At 35.5% G+C, this 18,179-nt stretch overlaps 1 protein-coding gene across 3 annotated transcripts; it reads left to right on the top strand.

Annotated features, from left to right (window-relative positions):
• Positions 1-254: 254 nt before the first annotated feature.
• LOC110293926 (UDP-glucuronosyltransferase 2B17-like) lies at positions 255-13,731 on the top strand. Of its 3 annotated transcripts, none has more exons than XM_021161820.2 (6): positions 255-981; positions 2,549-2,697; positions 3,735-3,866; positions 11,637-11,724; positions 12,143-12,362; positions 13,452-13,731. In XM_021161820.2, exons 1-6 carry the CDS (start codon positions 258-260, stop codon positions 13,729-13,731), a joined length of 1,593 nt encoding a protein of 530 aa, XP_021017479.1. In that variant the 5' UTR covers positions 255-257. The 3 variants fall into 3 exon arrangements, with proteins under 3 accessions (XP_021017479.1, XP_021017480.1, XP_085692331.1); XM_021161821.1 differs by having other exon boundaries at positions 258-733; positions 2,553-2,697; XM_085836205.1 differs by having other exon boundaries at positions 258-985; positions 2,553-2,697.
• Positions 13,732-18,179: the final 4,448 nt, after the last annotated feature.

Below are 18,179 nucleotides of genomic sequence, written 5' to 3'. Positions count from 1 at the left end.
TAATTGAACATTACATCATTATTTCTTGGCTATTTGAAAACATGCCATCATAAGAGACATGAATCACTCTCATATTAACAGGGAATAATTGAAATCATTCTTCAATTCTTTTCCCATCACCATAGTTCTGGTCATTTAATTATCAGCTCTGGGAAATGCAAGTTATAATTTAACCCCTGGGCTGAAGCTTCTTGGATAAAAGGTCAAGCAGTGACAGAAGCAAATGAACTGCTAAGAGAAGGATTTTGATTTTCAGGATGCCTGTAAAGTGGATTTCTGCTCTGCTGCTGTTGCAGATAAGTTGCTGCTTCAGATCTGTGAAATGTGGGAAAGTGTTGGTGTGGCCAATGGAATTCAGTCATTGGATGAACATAAAAATAATACTGGATGAACTGGTACAGAGGGGCCATGAAGTCACTGTTCTGAGACCTTCAGCTTACTATGTTCTTGATCCCAAAAAATCACCTGGCCTTAAGTTTGAAACTTTTCCTACATCTGTCAGTAAAGACAATCTGGAAAATTTTTTCATTAAGTTTGTGGATGTGTGGACTTATGAGTTGCCAAGTGATACATGTTTGTCATATTATCCTTTACTGCAAAATATGTTTGATGAATTTTCTGATTATTTTCTAAGTCTTTGTAAAGATGTTGTTTCAAACAGACAGCTCATGACAAAGCTACAGGAATCCAAGTTTGATGTCCTTTTGTCAGATCCTGTTGCTTCCTGTGGGGAGCTCATAGCTGAACTGCTCCAGATTCCTTTTCTGTATAGTATTCGCTTCTCTCCAGGCTACAAAATTGAAAAGTCCAGCGGGAGATTTCTACTCCCACCTTCTTATGTGCCTGTAATTCTGTCAGGATTAGGTGGACAAATGACATTCATAGAGAGAGTAAAAAATATGATATGCATGCTTTATTTTGACTTTTGTTTCCAGATGTTTAATGATAAGAAATGGGACTCATTTTACAGTGAATATTTGGGTAAGTTAAATTTTTTTCTAAGTTGCTTGAATGCCTAAGTTTCACAAGTGTGTAAATATTTATGTCCATAAAATAGAAAGTGTAATAGTCTGTTATAAGTGATCAAATGTATAATGATATAAACTATCAAACTTACAAACTCCTGTAAAAGCTCATGTATTTGATCAAATAGGAGAAGGTATCAGTATCAGTCCTGATAGAAGACATTTCGGTTAGCTATACAATTACATAGAGATGAAATTAGACGGTCCCTAACTGTTTCTTTACTCATTTAATGACATATTTTATAATATATATATATGGAAGGAGTTATTTTCTCTTGCCTCTGCCTGGGTCTTTATTTAAAATGAAAATATAGGGTCAGAAAACACGGCCAAAGAGTTAAGATTGTTTCTGTACAGTATAGTACCAGAGCACTCTTCCAGGCACCACTCATGTACAGTGGCTCAAAATTGCCTGTAACTTCAGCTTCAAGGAAACTGCTGCCATTTATCATCTCCACAGGCACTGACATAAACAACATATACTTGTGCAGATACACATACATATAAATGTAAAGATAAAACAACATATTTTCTTTGTTTATCATTTAAAAATCCCCCTTATCTTGAAAACCATTATATTATTTCCAAAGTTTAAAAGTGAAACAGATATTTCTACCAGTCCCACCTTTGTTTATTGGGCCCTTTCCAAAATTCAATTGCAAATGCCCAAATTTTACAAAGGCATGGACACACATGCTGTGTTTTTTGAAGTCACCTTTTTGCTCTTAAAAATGTACCACAGGTAAGACTAGCCAAAAAATTTCTATTCTCATAATTCTGAATGTATTGAGATTGCTTTATAGTGTAAGTACTATTAAATAACTCAATATGAAAAAATAATAGAAGCATTAACCACAAATTCAGTCATTTATAAACTTTATAGCTCCCTGAAAGGAATGAAAATTAGCTATAAACTATCATGATCCTTGGAATTCTGGTCAGGGTACTCAGCATGGTGAGAGTTTTGGTCATGGAATGTGTGTTTGTATTTACATAGTCTGTTTTTTTTTTTTTTTTGAAGATTTGGAGAGGAAAAAATGTGTGCTGCTTTATATATTTGCTTATTGAGTTATTTCTGTAATTATTTACAGTTTTGAATTACAGAGGAAACATGAAATAACTCTTACATATTGCTTTAAAAGTAAATACAAGGTAAGGCAATGGTGGCACATGCTTTTAATCCCAGCACGCAGGGACAGGCAGATTTCTAAGTTTGAGGCCAGCCTGGTCTACAGAGTGAGTTGCAGGACAGCCAGGGTTATACAGAGGAACCCTGTTTCAAAAAAAAAAAAAAAAAAGAAAGAAAAAAGAAAAAGGAAAGAAAAGAAACACAAATTAACAGGTATCTTTAATCCACAAATCAATTTTCTATGATATATTACATATAAAAATATTACATTTTAAATGTACAAGTTCTATATCAAATACAAATTCTTCCAACGTCTTTAAGGAAATATATTTTATACTCAGCAGACAGTCCTGTCAACTTTTCTCTGTCTAATTTGCTCATCTTCTCCATCTAGGAAGGCCCACTACCTTAGCTGAGACAATGGGCAAGGCAGAAATGTGGCTCATTAGATCCTACTGGGATTTGGAGTTTCCTCACCCAACCTTACCAAATATTGACTATGTTGGAGGACTCCACTGCAAACCTGCAAAACCTTTGCCTAAGGTAAATATATTCTTTTTATCTCTTTTTCATTTCATATCATTTCTGGTGAAATGATTCTATATTTTTCCTTATATTTTCCTCCCAATGATAGAGATATGTGGGAAGTGAAATTATGATTCTTCGTAAGTAGGAGCTCTACAAACTCAGGACAGGATATGACAGACATAAAAAATATTCATATGAGTGAGTTAAGACAGGTAGTGACTGTATTAGAGTGGTTAGCCATTGGGTAAAGTCTTTACAAAGCAACCATGAGGATGTGAGTTTTACTCCCAGGAGCCACAAAAAAGTTTAGTGTTCTAGCAAAGCATGTAGGAGCTGAAGTAACAGGTTAATACTGAGGATACAAACCTGGTAAAATGGTGAGATTTATGTTCAATGAGAGACAGTCTCAAAAATAAAATGTTAAAGTTAACAGAATAGAACATCTGATTTTTATCATGACCTTTATTGGCTAAAACAAAGGCAAGGAATTTGGAGACATTACGAAAATACCCTCATTTATACACAATATCAGAAAATTATCACATAATATATATTGTCCACACAGTTATGATTATTTTATAAAGAACCAAATATTTTATTTATCACAGGAGGAAGGATGCATTAACTTATAACATATGTACATATCACAACATAGATATTATTTCAGTAAACACTAGCTAATAATATTAAATTAGCCATCATAGGAACAAATTTAACAGTGAGCCAAAATTTATAAATTCTGCAGGATGAAAAATATAATGGAGCTACAATTTTACAAATCTTTCACATACTATACTTGCATTTCTTAGGTTTAATTTTGCCAGGGAATATATTGAGAAGGTTTGTTGAACATATGTGAGTGCACTTCATTCTGCTGCCTGTGGTGGACTGTGCCAGCTCTGTCTTTGAATGTTTTAACACCACTATTCTAAAAATGCCTAAGAACACTTTAATTTTTTCCACTAAGTTTTTTTTTTTCTTTTTTGTAAATGTTTCATGGGCGATTTCTCTACAATTGCTATTGTGTGATAAAACAAGTTCTTTATTCACAGGATATGGAAGAATTTGTTCAGAGCTCTGGAGACCATGGTGTGGTGGTGTTTTCTCTTGGGTCAATGGTTAGTAACATGACAGAAGAAAAAGCCAACACAATTGCATGGGCCCTTGCCCAGATTCCACAAAAGGTGAGGTAAAGTGCCCATGGGAGGAGAATGTATACTGAGTCTAAAAATCTGTGGAATGTCAGATTCTAGAAATGACTATGTGAAACCTAAAGGTTTAGGTTAACTCTTATTTACCCTAGCCAAATTATAAACAGAAACACGCAAGAGATACTGCAATATAACAGAAGATATTTTTGATTGCAAGTATCTTGGATATCAACGTTGTGATCTCTGTGGGTACATTTTGAAGTTCTGGCATTATGATGACATCACTGTTAAGGGTGTGTAGACATTTCAAATTCTTCTTGATTTCACATGAAAAGATAATAGTTGCATGAATTTTAAATTCATGTGAATCAAAAACATGTATAAAACCTGTGCAACCGAATAAATGACCAAATCTAAACCAAGCATTCCCTAGTGGAAGACTACACATGAAAGAATATTTGCAGAGGACAGATGGCTCCTTACGATTTGTTCCTTTTTTTTAATTGCTGTTTTTGATGAATTAAAACACACAGTTAACACTGCACACGTGAAATTAATACATGGGATGTTCATAATTCCATGGCAATTTATAGGAGTATGTAACACAAACCCTTGTGGAGCTACTTTCCAGAGCCTGTGAATTGACACAATCTCATACTGCAGCTCAGGCTAGTGGCTTCAAAAGTCCAACAGTAATCTCTCTGAAGAAACTGAGGCCAAAGACATTTGTTCACTTTTCTCAGAGAATTTTCACAAGCACTCAAAAATCTCCTCTATGCTTAGACTCCTTTCTTACATCTCTTCCCTTTTAAATTTTTTTGAACACAGAATATCCAGCCATTTTGATTTAATGTATATTCAAATTTCTTGTCTTTGGATGCTTGAGTATGCAAAGGATCACTGGTGAAAAGAGATGAAGTCACCAGAAAGAGATTCTCAGGTGACAAATGGCATCAGTTAACTTCATCCTTGGTGCATAGGGTCTTTAATTGGCCCAAAGTAGACAGACTTGAATTCTGATACTATAGTCAATAAATCCCCTTTACCTTTTATATGGAAGCTTGCTGTCTTCATGATGTCTGCCACAATCTTCTTACCATCCACATCTCTTATTCATGGCTCAGGGCTAGAGAAGCCTGAGAGGAATCCAGTGTTTTATTGGAAACATCTTAAATGCCTGATGCATACCTTTTGCCAAATTTCTTGAGTCAGCCAGGTTTCCAAGGTTCAAATTGTTGAAATAACATAGGCCTGTCTAAAGACATTTCAGAATGTTCTGTATAGAAATAGTTTTGAGTTCATGAATTTGTATCACCTTCAGGTAAATTTAAAAATAAGAGTAAATGAGGAAAGTGCAAGGATATGCCACTAGTTATGTTTTTTTAATTTATTGTTATTTTAACATTATAAGTGTTCTTTCAATTATGCACTGACCATGATGATTTTAAAGAAGTATTACAATATGATTTTTATTCCATCATTTGCAGAAGATTTTTTTTCTACTATAGGCGGGCCCATTGTCAGGTTTTATTGAAGTAGGCACTCCCACACCATCATAAGTTTGGATAAGAAGACTACATTGCAAAAGCATTCCTTGAGTATAGAAGTAGAACCCCCAAAATTAGAATATATATCAATGCACACATGCGGGTTCAGTATCCAAGGCAGAAGAGTAAATTACATCTAGAAGAGTAAATTTCATCTACTGTTCATAATTCACTAATGACTTTTACCTCGTTTGTTAACTCTAGCCATATGAATATGATATTATACAGGACAACAAGTAGGACATTCTTGTACAATCTGTCTCACTTATCTAAGTGGGATGTGGTATTGTACATGAACCCCAATAGCATCATTGTATAGGTGATGATGTTAATATTGCAGGAAAGCAAAAATAGGACTGCTCAATGCATCATCTCACTTATTTTGTTCTTCAATAGAAACAGGGAGGTTGGAGTGTGCACAAGTATGAGTAATAAACACAGGATGAATGATGGTTTGAACCAGTTGTTATAGATCCTGGAGTAATGGGAGCATGGTAGGATGAGAAGAGGAAATTTAAACTTTCCTATTCTACTATAACAATCTGTGTTTGAAACTTAAAAACTCCATAGAGTTCTGCAACTCTCTTTAAAACTGATTTTTAGTTAGGTGAAAGATAATACATCAAGGAATATATCCATGTAATTGTTGACATTAAATCTTCCCCTGATTCATTAATTGAGCAAGAAGAGAAAGAAAAGTAGTTAGTATTTTATGGCCCTTGTGGTATAAATGGATCCATTTCAGAGGTCTATTTTCTTGGGCTTTAGTATGTATAGGAGACAACTTAGTGGAGAAAGTAAGTGTAAAGGCAGCAAAGGATCCACAATATAAACAAATGCCTCTTTTAGTTTGGATTCAAATAGCTGTAATACTTTTGACCCTCAATATAAAATCAAGGGATATCCAACGTCATTTCTCATTTCAGAGTTTTAAATAGACTGGTTAGTCCAAAATTAGGTATTCTCAAAATAGTATGTAGGTCATTAATATTCCTTAATAATTTTGAAATTTGTTGAGTGTTTTTATTTATTTTTTATTAGTTATTTTATTTACTTACATTTCAAATGTTATTTTTCTTCCTCATTTTCCCCTCTGGACACCCTGATTCCATCCCTCCTCCCCCCTTTTTTTAAATTATTAATCATTCCATTCATTTACATCTCAAATGATATCCCAATTCCCAGTTACCCTGCCACACGCACCCAACCCCCCAATCACACATCCTTCCTCTCCTCCTGTTGCCTCTATGAGGGTGCCTACCCACCCATCCTCTCCTTACCCACACATCCAGCATCCCCCTATGCTGGGGCACCAAACCTCCACAGGATCAAAGGCGTCCTCTCCCATGGAAAAACAGTAGTTTATCTATGAAAGGAACCCAGATTCTTACAGTAGTCACTGATGCAAGTTATACAAGAGAAATTGTGGTCCTTATCACTGTACCTACTAATTGGTATTTAAAAGCCATAGGTAAATTTATACATTATTATTATTGCCTATATAGTCATATCAGGAAGAAAATGTGCTTCATGAGGGAGGATTCAGTAGTACAAATATGAAAATTTAAAAAGATCAGACACTGAGTAATATCAGGGTCAACTAGTAATTAAAACACCTGCTAGTACACATAAAAAGGACAATTTAAAAACATTCAACACTAAGAGTGGAACAGACTGAAGGAAAGGCCATCCAGAGACTGTCCCAAGTGAGGATCCATCCAAAATGCAGGTACCAGATCCAGACACTATTGCTGATGCCAAGAAGTGCTTACTGACAGGAGCCTGATATAGCTGTCTCATGAGAGGCTCTGTTAGAGCTTAGCCAATACAGATGTGGATACTTGCAGCCAACCCTTGGACTGAGCATAGGAACTTGAATGGAGAAGTTAGGGGAAGGACTGAAGAAGCTGAAGAGGTTTGAAATCCCATAGGAAGAACAATAATATCAACCAACCAGACCACCCAGAGCTTCTAGGGACTAAACAACCAACCAAAAAATACACATGGAGGGACCTGTTGCTCCAGCTGCATTCTGAGCATTGAACTGTGATAAGGACATTTTACTTTGTTTCTTAAAGTGACCATTTAACCAACTTCATTTTTTTGTAGAGCACACATTCCTAAAACAGGTAATTTTGCTCTAGATTTGTATGTCCCTACATTTCTACATAACTTCACAAAAACCATAACATTTTTTAATCTGTCTTTGAGGCTTGATTAAATCTTGGCAATCTTCATTGTCATTATCAAAAGTAACTAACTATTTTTAAGAAGTCTTGAATTTGCTCCTTCTTTACTTGTTTTTCAATAGTATCTCTGAGTCTCCCTCTGACATCAGCATAAGGCTCAGAGGAAACTTATGAATTTTGCATATTACTACATCCTAAGTCTAATTCCATATCAGTATTCATGCTGGAAACCATAACAGCATTTCTTTATTTTTAAAAATATTTTATTAGATATTTTCTTCATTTACATTTCAAATGCTATCCTGAAAATCCCCTATACCCTCCCCTTGCCCTGATCCCCTAACCACCTACTCCCACTTCTTGGACCTGGTGTTCCCGTATACTGGGGCATATAAAGTTTGCAAGACCAAGGGGCCTCTCTTCCAAATGATGGCAGACTAGGCCATCTTCTGCTATATATGCAGGTAGACACATGAGCTCTGGGGGTACTGGTTAGTTCATATTGTTGTTTCACCTATAGGGTTGCAGAATCCTTCAATTCCTTGGGTACTTTCTCTAGCTCCTCCATTGGGGGCCCTGTGTTCCATCCTATAGATGACTCTGAGCCTCCACTTATGTATTTGCCAGGCACTGGCATAGACTCACAAGAGACAGCTATATCAGGGTGCTTTCAGCAAAATCTTGCTGGCATATGCAATAGGGTCTGCGGTTGGTGACTGATTATGAGATGGACACTCTGGGTGGGGCAGTCTCTGGATGGTCCATCCTATTGTCTTAGCTCCAAACTTTGTCTCTGTAACTCCTTCCATGGATATTTTGTTCCCTATTTTAGGGAGGAATGAAGTACCCATACATTGGTCTTCCTTCTTCTTGATTTTCTTGTGTTTTGTACATTGTATCTTGGGTATTCTGTTTCTGAGCTAATATCCACTTATCAATGAGTGCATATCAAGTGAGTTCTCTTGTGATTGGGCTACCTCACTCAGGATGACATTCTCCAGATACATCCATTTGCCTAAGAATTTCATAAATTCATTTCTTTTAATAGCTGTGTAGTACTCCATTGTGTAAATGTACCACATGTATCCACTCCTCTATTAAGGGACATCTGCATTCTTTCCTGCTTCTGGCTATTATAAATAAGGATGCTATGAACATAGTGGAGCATATGTCCTTATTACCAGTTGGAACATCTTCTGGGTATATGCCCAGGAGAGGTATCACAGGATCCTCCGGTAGTACTATGTGCAATTTTCTGAGGAACCACAAGACTGATTTCCAGAGTGGTTGTACAAGCTTGCAACCCCACCAGCAATGGAGGAGTGTTCCTCTTTCTCCACATCCTCACCAGCATCTCTTGTCACCTGAAATTTTGATCTTAGCCATTCTGACTGGTGTGAGGTGGAATCTCTGGGTTATTTTGATTTGCACTTCCCTGATAATTAAAGATGTTTCTAATGTGAAAGAACTGAAGGAGGTATATCAAGCAACTGATAATCTGTTGATACAAATCCCTGTCAGCATTTCTTTATGACATTTCTAGGATTACCCCTCAGTCTTAGATGCCCAACTTTTTATGGGCTAAAACCTATAAATTAAAATTTCAAGCCACATTTGCCAATTATGAAATTGGAAAGGGTAAAGAACAATTTTAGCAATTATATGAAAACTATATGGCAAACATTGTGCATATTTACTCCAACCAAAAAGATATTCATAACTATATAAAATAGTAGGTCTATAGGAAGGACAGGACTTCTTAAAATCTTTCATAATATTCATGTTTAATTCCCAATAAACAATTTGATGTTATTGAAACTTTACAGGAAACACAGAGCACAACTATTAAGGTCAGGAAAGAACTGATGAATGGATTTCTTTTCCATGCATTGCCCTAGCTTGCCTTGGTTGTAATACTAGCTTTTCTGTAGGCTCTCTTAAATCCTTATAAAACAGGGGAAGAACTCCCCTGCATAATTGTTAGTGGTGCTGATTTTCCTTTCCATTTTGCCTTCACTGGGAAATCTTTTCATCTTTTTTAAAACCAATTTTAAGTCATCCTCATTCTCTTGATATACATTCAATGCCTTAGACATTACTTCCTGGTGATATTAACATCCTTATCTTTGTAAAGTTTTTTATTTAATAATGGTCTAAATCAATGCCCACATGACCAAAGATTTAAAGGGAATCTTTTCCTCCATGTTTATGTGCTTTTTCCATATTCGTTTAGCTGCTGTCCCGTATTTCTTCATCTAAATTATCATCTTCTGTTAACTAGGGAATATAATCACCAGCAACTTGTAAGCAGCCTAATAGTTGTGACTTTGATACATGTGCTCCTCTTTTCTTTAAAGAAATGATGCACATGATCATATAAGGTATAGCTTTCTCTGTATTCTACCTGCTTTTTCTCGTTCACCTCTCTCTGTGAGGGTCTCCAATGTTCTATTGTGAAGTCAACTTTAAGTCCCCCTTCTTTGCCACTTGTCACAGCTTCAGAGACAGGGAGACTTGGGAGAATGGAGCTGATAAGTGAGGCAGACTAAAATCTCATGAAAGAGCCAACTTTATTCACAGCATCAAACAATACTTACTCTGAGGCTTAAGAAATGTCACGTGAGTAAAGGTCACAAGATTTCAAGCTTTATACAATCACAAGGACCAGTCAAGGTAATAACATCTCGGACTCAACTCCTATCTAGTATACATGGGAAGATTACATATATACATTCCAAGAGAAGTCTTGTGTTTTGAATTAACAGGAGTAACAAGACTCTTGTCCTGTTTTCTTGGAGTATTCTCAGTGGACTAAGATTTTACTCACATGACTCCATTCCTGGACCATTGCAACACTACAGTATGCAACAGTTCTTCCAGATGGGTCAGATGATTTCATATTTCTGTTGGTCAATACATTGATCATTATTTCCAAGAACTCCTGGGCAGAGATAATTCTGGATGGCAAACAATTAAGAATACACAATCAAAGACAAGAAAAATTGAAATTTATTGTAAATAACATAGCACAAGTCAATAAACATAAACATTAAACTATTTAAAATGTATTTTATTACAATATTAAATCTGGAATATTAGAGTTTTCAAAATAATTTATATAAAATGTGATTAGTAATTTGCCAATATTCTTTGCAGTTGAATTATGTTGCCTTGTGTACTGGCTGCTTTTATGTGTCAACTTGACACAGACTGGGGTTAACACAAAGAAAGGAGCTTCAATTGGGGAAGTACCTCCATGAGTACCCAGCTGTGGGGTATTTTCTCAATTAGTGATCAAGGGGGAAAGGCCCCTTGTGGGTGGGACCATTTCTGGGATGGCAGTCTTGGGTTCTATAAGAGAGCAGGCTGAGCAAGCCAGGGGAAGCAAGTCAGTAAAGAACATCTCTCCATGGCCTCTGCTTCAGCTCCTGCTCCCTGACCTGCCTGAGTTCCATTCTTGACTTATTTCAGTGATGAACAGCAATGTGGAAATGTAAGCTGAATAAACCCTTTCCTCCCCAACTGCTTCTTGGTCATAATGTTTGTGCAGGAATAGAAACCCAGACTAAGACATCTTGGCACTGTATTAATATTTTCATGTATCACTAACTGTATCATTTGTCTACATATTTCTTTGTGGAAAGTGATGATTGTGTTCAACATGTCTGAGTGCAAAAATAAACACAGAAATTGCTTGCACACTCTTTGCTCAGTCTTTTAAGAGTTCTCACAGCTCACGTCCTCTGACTTCCTCATCTATCCTATTGGGGGTGTTCAGATCTGTTTCTCTATACTAACAAAAAGATACATTATAAAATTATTTCTCTTTTGGAAATTATAATTACATCATTTCTCCCTTTCCAAGTCCTCCTTCCAAACACTGGCATAAGCATGCCCCCTTGGTCTCTTTCAAACTCACAACCTATTCTTTTAATTAATTATTATTACATACACATATAAATATATATATATATATGTCTCTACATTTATAATCCTATATATATCCTGCTCAGTCTTTGTAATGTAAAATTTGGTTCCACCAATAAAGATTGTCTAACATTTAACAGGTTCTTTGGAAATTTGATGGCAAAACCCCAGCAACTTTAGGACACAATACCAGAGTATACAATTGGCTCCCCCAGAATGATCTCCTTGGTAAGACTCTGGAAAACAAATTCAAAATCATGACTGAGTCTCTGATTCCTATACCTATCCCTTTTGACTTCAAAACCTTTATGTTACACTTACTTCATGGATTATTTTTTTAGAATAACAAGTTATGACATGGATTTGTTTTTTTTACCACTCATTTTTTTCATATCTACTATGGATTTCATGTTTTTGACTGGAGATGAGTATTTCATATTTCAGGTCTCTAGTCACATGCAAATCTCCAAATTGTTCCCCGAAAATTTAGATTCTTCTAGCTTTGAGACAGAGAAATATTTCAGTGAGGTTATTATGAGTATAACAATCTTCATGAAGAAAATCTCTTCAGTTCATCATAATATACATATCTCTTTTTATGTCTAAGACTGCTAAATAATGTTATCCTGAATTCATCTTATTCTAGGTCATCCAAAAACTAAAGCCTTTGTAACTCATGGTGGGGCCAATGGTGTCTATGAGGCGATCTATCATGGAATCCCTATGATTGGCATTCCTTTGTTTGGAGAACAACATGATAACATTGCCCATATGGTGGCCAAAGGAGCAGCTGTTACATTGAATATCAGAACAATGTCAAGATCAGATGTGCTCAATGCACTGGAGGAAATCATAGACAATCCTTTGTGAGTATTACCTTTTAAAATGTGGTTCACTCATTTATTCATTATTCAATTATTCATTCATTCACAAATACATTTATTGTCTTCTTACTGAAAGCCAAACAAACAAGAATTATCCTGAAGGTAATGGTAACGATAGGAGCAGAGATACATTAGGGCATGATTCAGTACATATATTATTTTCTCTCTTACTTTTTGTTTTCTGATTCCTTCTTATGCTTTATATTTCTTTCTTATTGTCCTAAATATGTAACCCTTCTGCTTCATCCTCCACACTGCTTGGCCAAGAATGATCTTGATAGTCCTGTCCAACACTTCAAAAGAAGGCTTTCCTATCTGGTGTGGGACTTTTTGGTAGGAAGTTCTTGGCTATTGGAAGGAGGAATGTCAGTTCAGATGAGAGAAGTTCATTAAAACTATATATGTATGTTTATGCATAGAAGAGATATAAGGCATAAATAGTTAAGAGTATAATTATTTTATCAGAATTCTTGTTATTTTCTCCTTTTCCCTCCTTTTCTTCTCCCCCTTGCCTTTCCTCTCTTCCCATTTCCTTTATTACATCACTTAAATTCTGCCATCTACCTTCACATTCTTCATGCATTTTTTGTATTAACCTCTCCCCCGTCCCTAAGGAGCATCTACTCTTCCTATTCCTCGATCAGATAAGTTGAATCCTAAGTTGTAAATGACTGTCATAGCATACTAAAAAATGAGGATGTTTTAATGAGAAATAAATACACAATTTTGCTATTGTGATTTGTAAAGAGTAGGAGGGTAAGTTACCACCACTGTAAATCCTACCTGTTATGCTACATGACTCTGTCATTTAGGGCTGGTAACTCATGTTTCTAAGTCATCCTTTTCCTATATATGCTCATCAATGATCTTTTCAGCAATAGAATCAAATGTACCTGCATACTTCTCTGTAAAATTTGGACCACTTTTCTAAGTTCGGATGTGAACAACAACAACAAAAAATTAAGATCAGCAATAATATGAAAAAATTAGGTCATAGGACAGCTCAATGGATAAGAACAGGAGTTTTAGTGCATTCATTCCATTAATTGATTTCCATTTTCTCTCTTATAGCTATAAAAAGAATGCTATGTGGTTGTCAACCATTCACCACGACCAGCCTATGAAGCCCCTGAACAGGACTATATTTTGGATTGAGTTTGTCATGCGCCACAAAAGGGTCAAGCACCTGAGACCACTCACACACAACCTGACTTGGTACCAGTACCACTCTCTGGATGTGATTGGCTTCCTACTTGCTTGTGTTGCAGCCACTGTAGTTCTTACTGTAAAGTGCCTCTTGTTCATTTACCGATTCTTTGTAAAGAAAGAAAAGAAAAAGAAGAATGAGTAGAGCTCATTGACAATGGACTACATGAATGAACTTTCACCCTCATTTTAATTTATGAACCACCTTCTAAATACTGACTTGATTTTTTTTTTTAATCAAGGCAGATCTTCTTTGGAAATTTTTACTATGTAAGAAGACATATTAATCTCTGGATACTGATCCATTTTCAAAAATCTCATACTTTTTTTAAATTTCAAACTATTTAATATAAAAAATTGTATTGTAGAAAAATGTGAAAAATAAAGATGTACTTGATAGAATCTTAAAAATCAAAGAATATTTCAATGTAGTTTTTGAGATCCCAGTGTTCAGAATTTCCAGCAGACTGTCAACAGATGCTTGATAAAGACAGGTCTCTGGAGACAGGTGTGGTGGCTTCTGCCTTAAAATATAAACATACAAATAGTATCTGCAGAAAGAAACATATGATGATTTTGTTTGCCCAGGAAACATTTTAAGTCTACAATGATGTCACTGAGGGGCCACTTGTTCCAGTTAGGATTCTATAACTTCCTTTGTTTTAGAAGTTTTTGACTTGAGGGTGCAGATAAGAAAATAATGGAATGATAAAAACTGTAGATTAACTACTGTGGAAATTCTATACAACCACAACTATAGGTTTAGGTCTTCCTTTAAAGATTGAATAGTGCTCACATTAATTTTGACCACTTTGCTTTGGTTTATATTGAACTAACATTTTGCCACTTGGAACTGAAATGAACTACTAAGATCCATGTAAAGTGGAGCGACTAGTAGACGTCAAATGTTTACTGGGCAAACACTATCATTATATGCTTCCTGGTGATTATCATTATATGCTTCCCTCCCCGGATACTATTTGTACGTTTATATTTTTAAGTAATGAAAACTGAATTTTAAACACAAGCACATAAACTACAAAGAAACCTATCTTTTTTATCCCAGAAATAGGGTTTCCCTATCAATAAATGTACAACCACAGACATACCATAATTACACCTGATAACTCTTATGAAATTCTAACATATAATAGGGATTAACCAGATGTCTTGCAGTCCCCAAGAGACCACAAATATCAGCCCAGACTAATATACTTCCAAAACCTTCAACCATCATAGATGGAGAAACCAAGATATTCCATGACAAAACAAAATTTAAACTATACCTTTACACTAACTCAAACCTACAGAGGAAACTAGAAGGAAAACTCCAACCCAATGGAGGCCAACTACACTCAAGAAAACAAGCAAAAATAATTTTACACCATTAAAACCAAAAGAAGGGACACACTACCACCACCAACAGCAAAATAACAATCATTGGCCATTAATATATCTCAACAACGATGGGCTAAATTCCCCAGAAAAAAGACACAGGCTAACAGAATAGATGCATAAGTGGAATGTATCATTATGCTGTGTACAATAAACACATTTCATCAGCAAAGATAGACATTACCTCACAATAAAGAGCTAGTAAAGGTTTTCTGAGAAAATGGACTCAGAAAACAAGATGCTGTAGTCATTCTAATATCTACTAAAATAGACCTACAACCAAAAGTAATTTAAAGGATACTTCATACTCACTTGAGAAAAAATCCACCAAGATGAGGTCTCAATTATGATCAACTCTGCCATGAATGCAAGGGCACCCATATTCATAGAAGAGACATTACTATGGCTTAAATCATACATTAAACCCCACATATTAATAGTGGAAGACTTCAATACCCCTCACTCATCAATGGACAGGCTATTGAAACAGAAACAAAACAGAAATAACAAAACTAACAGAGGTTATTATTCAAATGGACCTATTAAAATATCTGACCCAAGCATAATAGAATATACCTTCTTCATAGCACCTCACAGAACATTCTCCAAAACTGACCATATAACTGGGCACAAATCAAACCTAAACAGATACAAGAAGATTGAAGTAACATCTATATCTTATCAGATTACAATAGATTAAAACTGGACTTCATCAACAAAAGTAACCATGGAAAACCTATGTACTCATGCAAACTGAACAATTCTCTACTCAGTGATTACTGGGTCCTGGAAGAAAGAAAGAAAGAAATGAAAGACTTTCAAGAATTAAATGAAAACGAAGGCACAACGTACACAAATTTATGGAACACTGTGAAAGCAATCCTAAGAGGAAAGTTCATAACACTAAGAGCCCCCATAAAGAAATTGTAGCATTCTCATACTAATGAATTGAAAATACACCTGAAAATAGTAAACTCATGCAGGAGTAGTAGACAGTCAGAAATCTCAGGGCTGAAGTCAATCAATTACTTAGAAACAAAGAAATTAACTGATAAAACAGATCAACAAAACCAAAAGGTGATTCTTCAACAAAATTAACAAGATAAACAAACCGTTAGCAAAACTAATGAAATGGCAAAGAGACAGTACCCAAATTAATAAAATCGGAAATGAAAAGGGAGACACAACAATGGAAAATGAGGAAATTCAAAAAGTATTAGGTCTTACTTTAAAAGTATGAACTACAAAATTCTGGAAAAAATCTAAATAAAGTGGATGGTATCCTGGAAAGATACTAATTACGGAAGCTAAATCAAGTTCAGGTAAACTATTTGAATAGTCCTTTAACCCTTAAGAAAATAGAAGCAGTTATTAAATATCCCCCAACCAAAAGGAAAAAATAGCCACAGGACAAATGGGTTTAGCAGAGAATTCCACTAAACTTTCAAAGAAGAGCTAATGCCAATACTTTTCAAACTAGTCCAGACTTTAGAAACATAAAGAACAACTTTAGCAAACTCACTCTGTGAGACCATAGTCACCTTGATACCTAACCACACAAAGATTCAACAAAGAAAAATAATTTCAGATCAATCTCCCTTATGAACATTGATGAAAAACACCAAATAAAATACAAACTGAATCAAAGAATGTATCAAAGACATCATCCACCATAATTGAGTAGGCTTCACCCTAGGAAAGCAGGGGTGGTTCAATATATGAAAATTCCTCAAAATAACCCACAATATAAACAAACTGAAACAAACAAACAAACAAACAAACAAAAATCCAGGGTCATCCCTTTAGAAGACAAAATAAGCATTTAACAAAATCCAACACCTCTTCAGGTTAAAAGTAGGGGAGAGATCATGGATTTAAGGTTCATACCTAATCATAAGAAAGGTAACCACAGCATGCAAATAGTCACCAATAAATTAAATAGAAAGAAACTTAAAGCAATTCCACTAAAATTAGGAACAAGACAAAGTTGTGTACTTTGTCCTCATCTCTCCAATATAGCTCTAGATGGTCTAGCTAGAGCAATAAGACAACTAAAGGACATCAAGGGGATACAAATCAGAAAGAAAGAAGTCAAAGTATTGCTTTTCACAAATGATATGTTATACATAAGGGACCCCAAAAATTCTACCATAGAACTCTTACAGTTGATAAACACCTTCAGCAAAATGGCTGGATACAAAATTAAGTCACAAACAAACAAACAAACAAAAAACTCACCCACCCTCTTCTATAAAATGGTCCCACACATCTATGGACACTTGATTTTTGACAAAGAAGCCAAATCTATACAATGGAAAAAGGAGAGCATCTTACCAAGTGGTACTCTCCTAACTGAATGTCTGTATGTAGAAGAATGCAAAGAGAAACATATATCTCCACACTACACTCAGGTTCAAGTGGATCAAAGATCTCAGCATAAAACCAAATACACTAAATCTAATAGAAAAGAAACTGGAAAGAGAGGCCCATTGGACTTGCCAACTTTATATGCCCCAGTACAGGGGAATGCCAGGGCCAAGGGGTGGGGGTGGGTGGGTGGGGGACTGGGGGTGGAGTGTATTGGGGACTTTTTGGATAGCATTGGAAATGTAATTGAAGAAAATACCTAATTAAAAAAAAAAAGAAAAAAGAAAAGAAATTAGTTCAAGACTCATCAGTACAGAAGATAGCTTCCTGAACAAAACACAAATGGCTCAGGCTCTAAGGTAAAGAATGGAATCTCATGAAACTGAGAAGTTTCTGTAAGGCAAAGACACCATCATTAGGACAAAATGACAGCCTACATGTGACAGAGGGCTAATATCGAAAATACATAAAGAACTCAAGAAGTTAGACTCCAAAAACCAAATAATCCAATTTTAAATATAAAGTACAGAGTTCAACAGAGAATTCTTTACAAAAGAGTCTCAAATGGCCCAAAAACAACTAAAGAAATGTTCAAGGTACTTAGTCATCAGGGAAATGCAAATCAAGATGACTCTGACAATCCACCTTATACCCATCAGAATAGCTAAGATAAATACTCAAGGAATAGTATATGTTGGTAAGGTTATGAAGAAAGAACACTAGTCTGCTTGTTGTAGGAGTGAAAACTTGTACAACCACTTGTGAAATCAATTTGGCATTTTCTCAAAAGATTAGGAAAAGTTTTACCTCAAGATTCAGCTCTACCATTCC

Source organism: Mus caroli, unplaced genomic scaffold, assembly GCF_978045245.1.
Source record: "Mus caroli unplaced genomic scaffold, Mus_caroli_1 scaffold_4, whole genome shotgun sequence".
In the NCBI taxonomy this organism is placed as follows: domain Eukaryota; kingdom Metazoa; phylum Chordata; class Mammalia; order Rodentia; family Muridae; genus Mus; species Mus caroli.
This window is presented reverse-complemented; position numbering and strand designations above follow the sequence as displayed.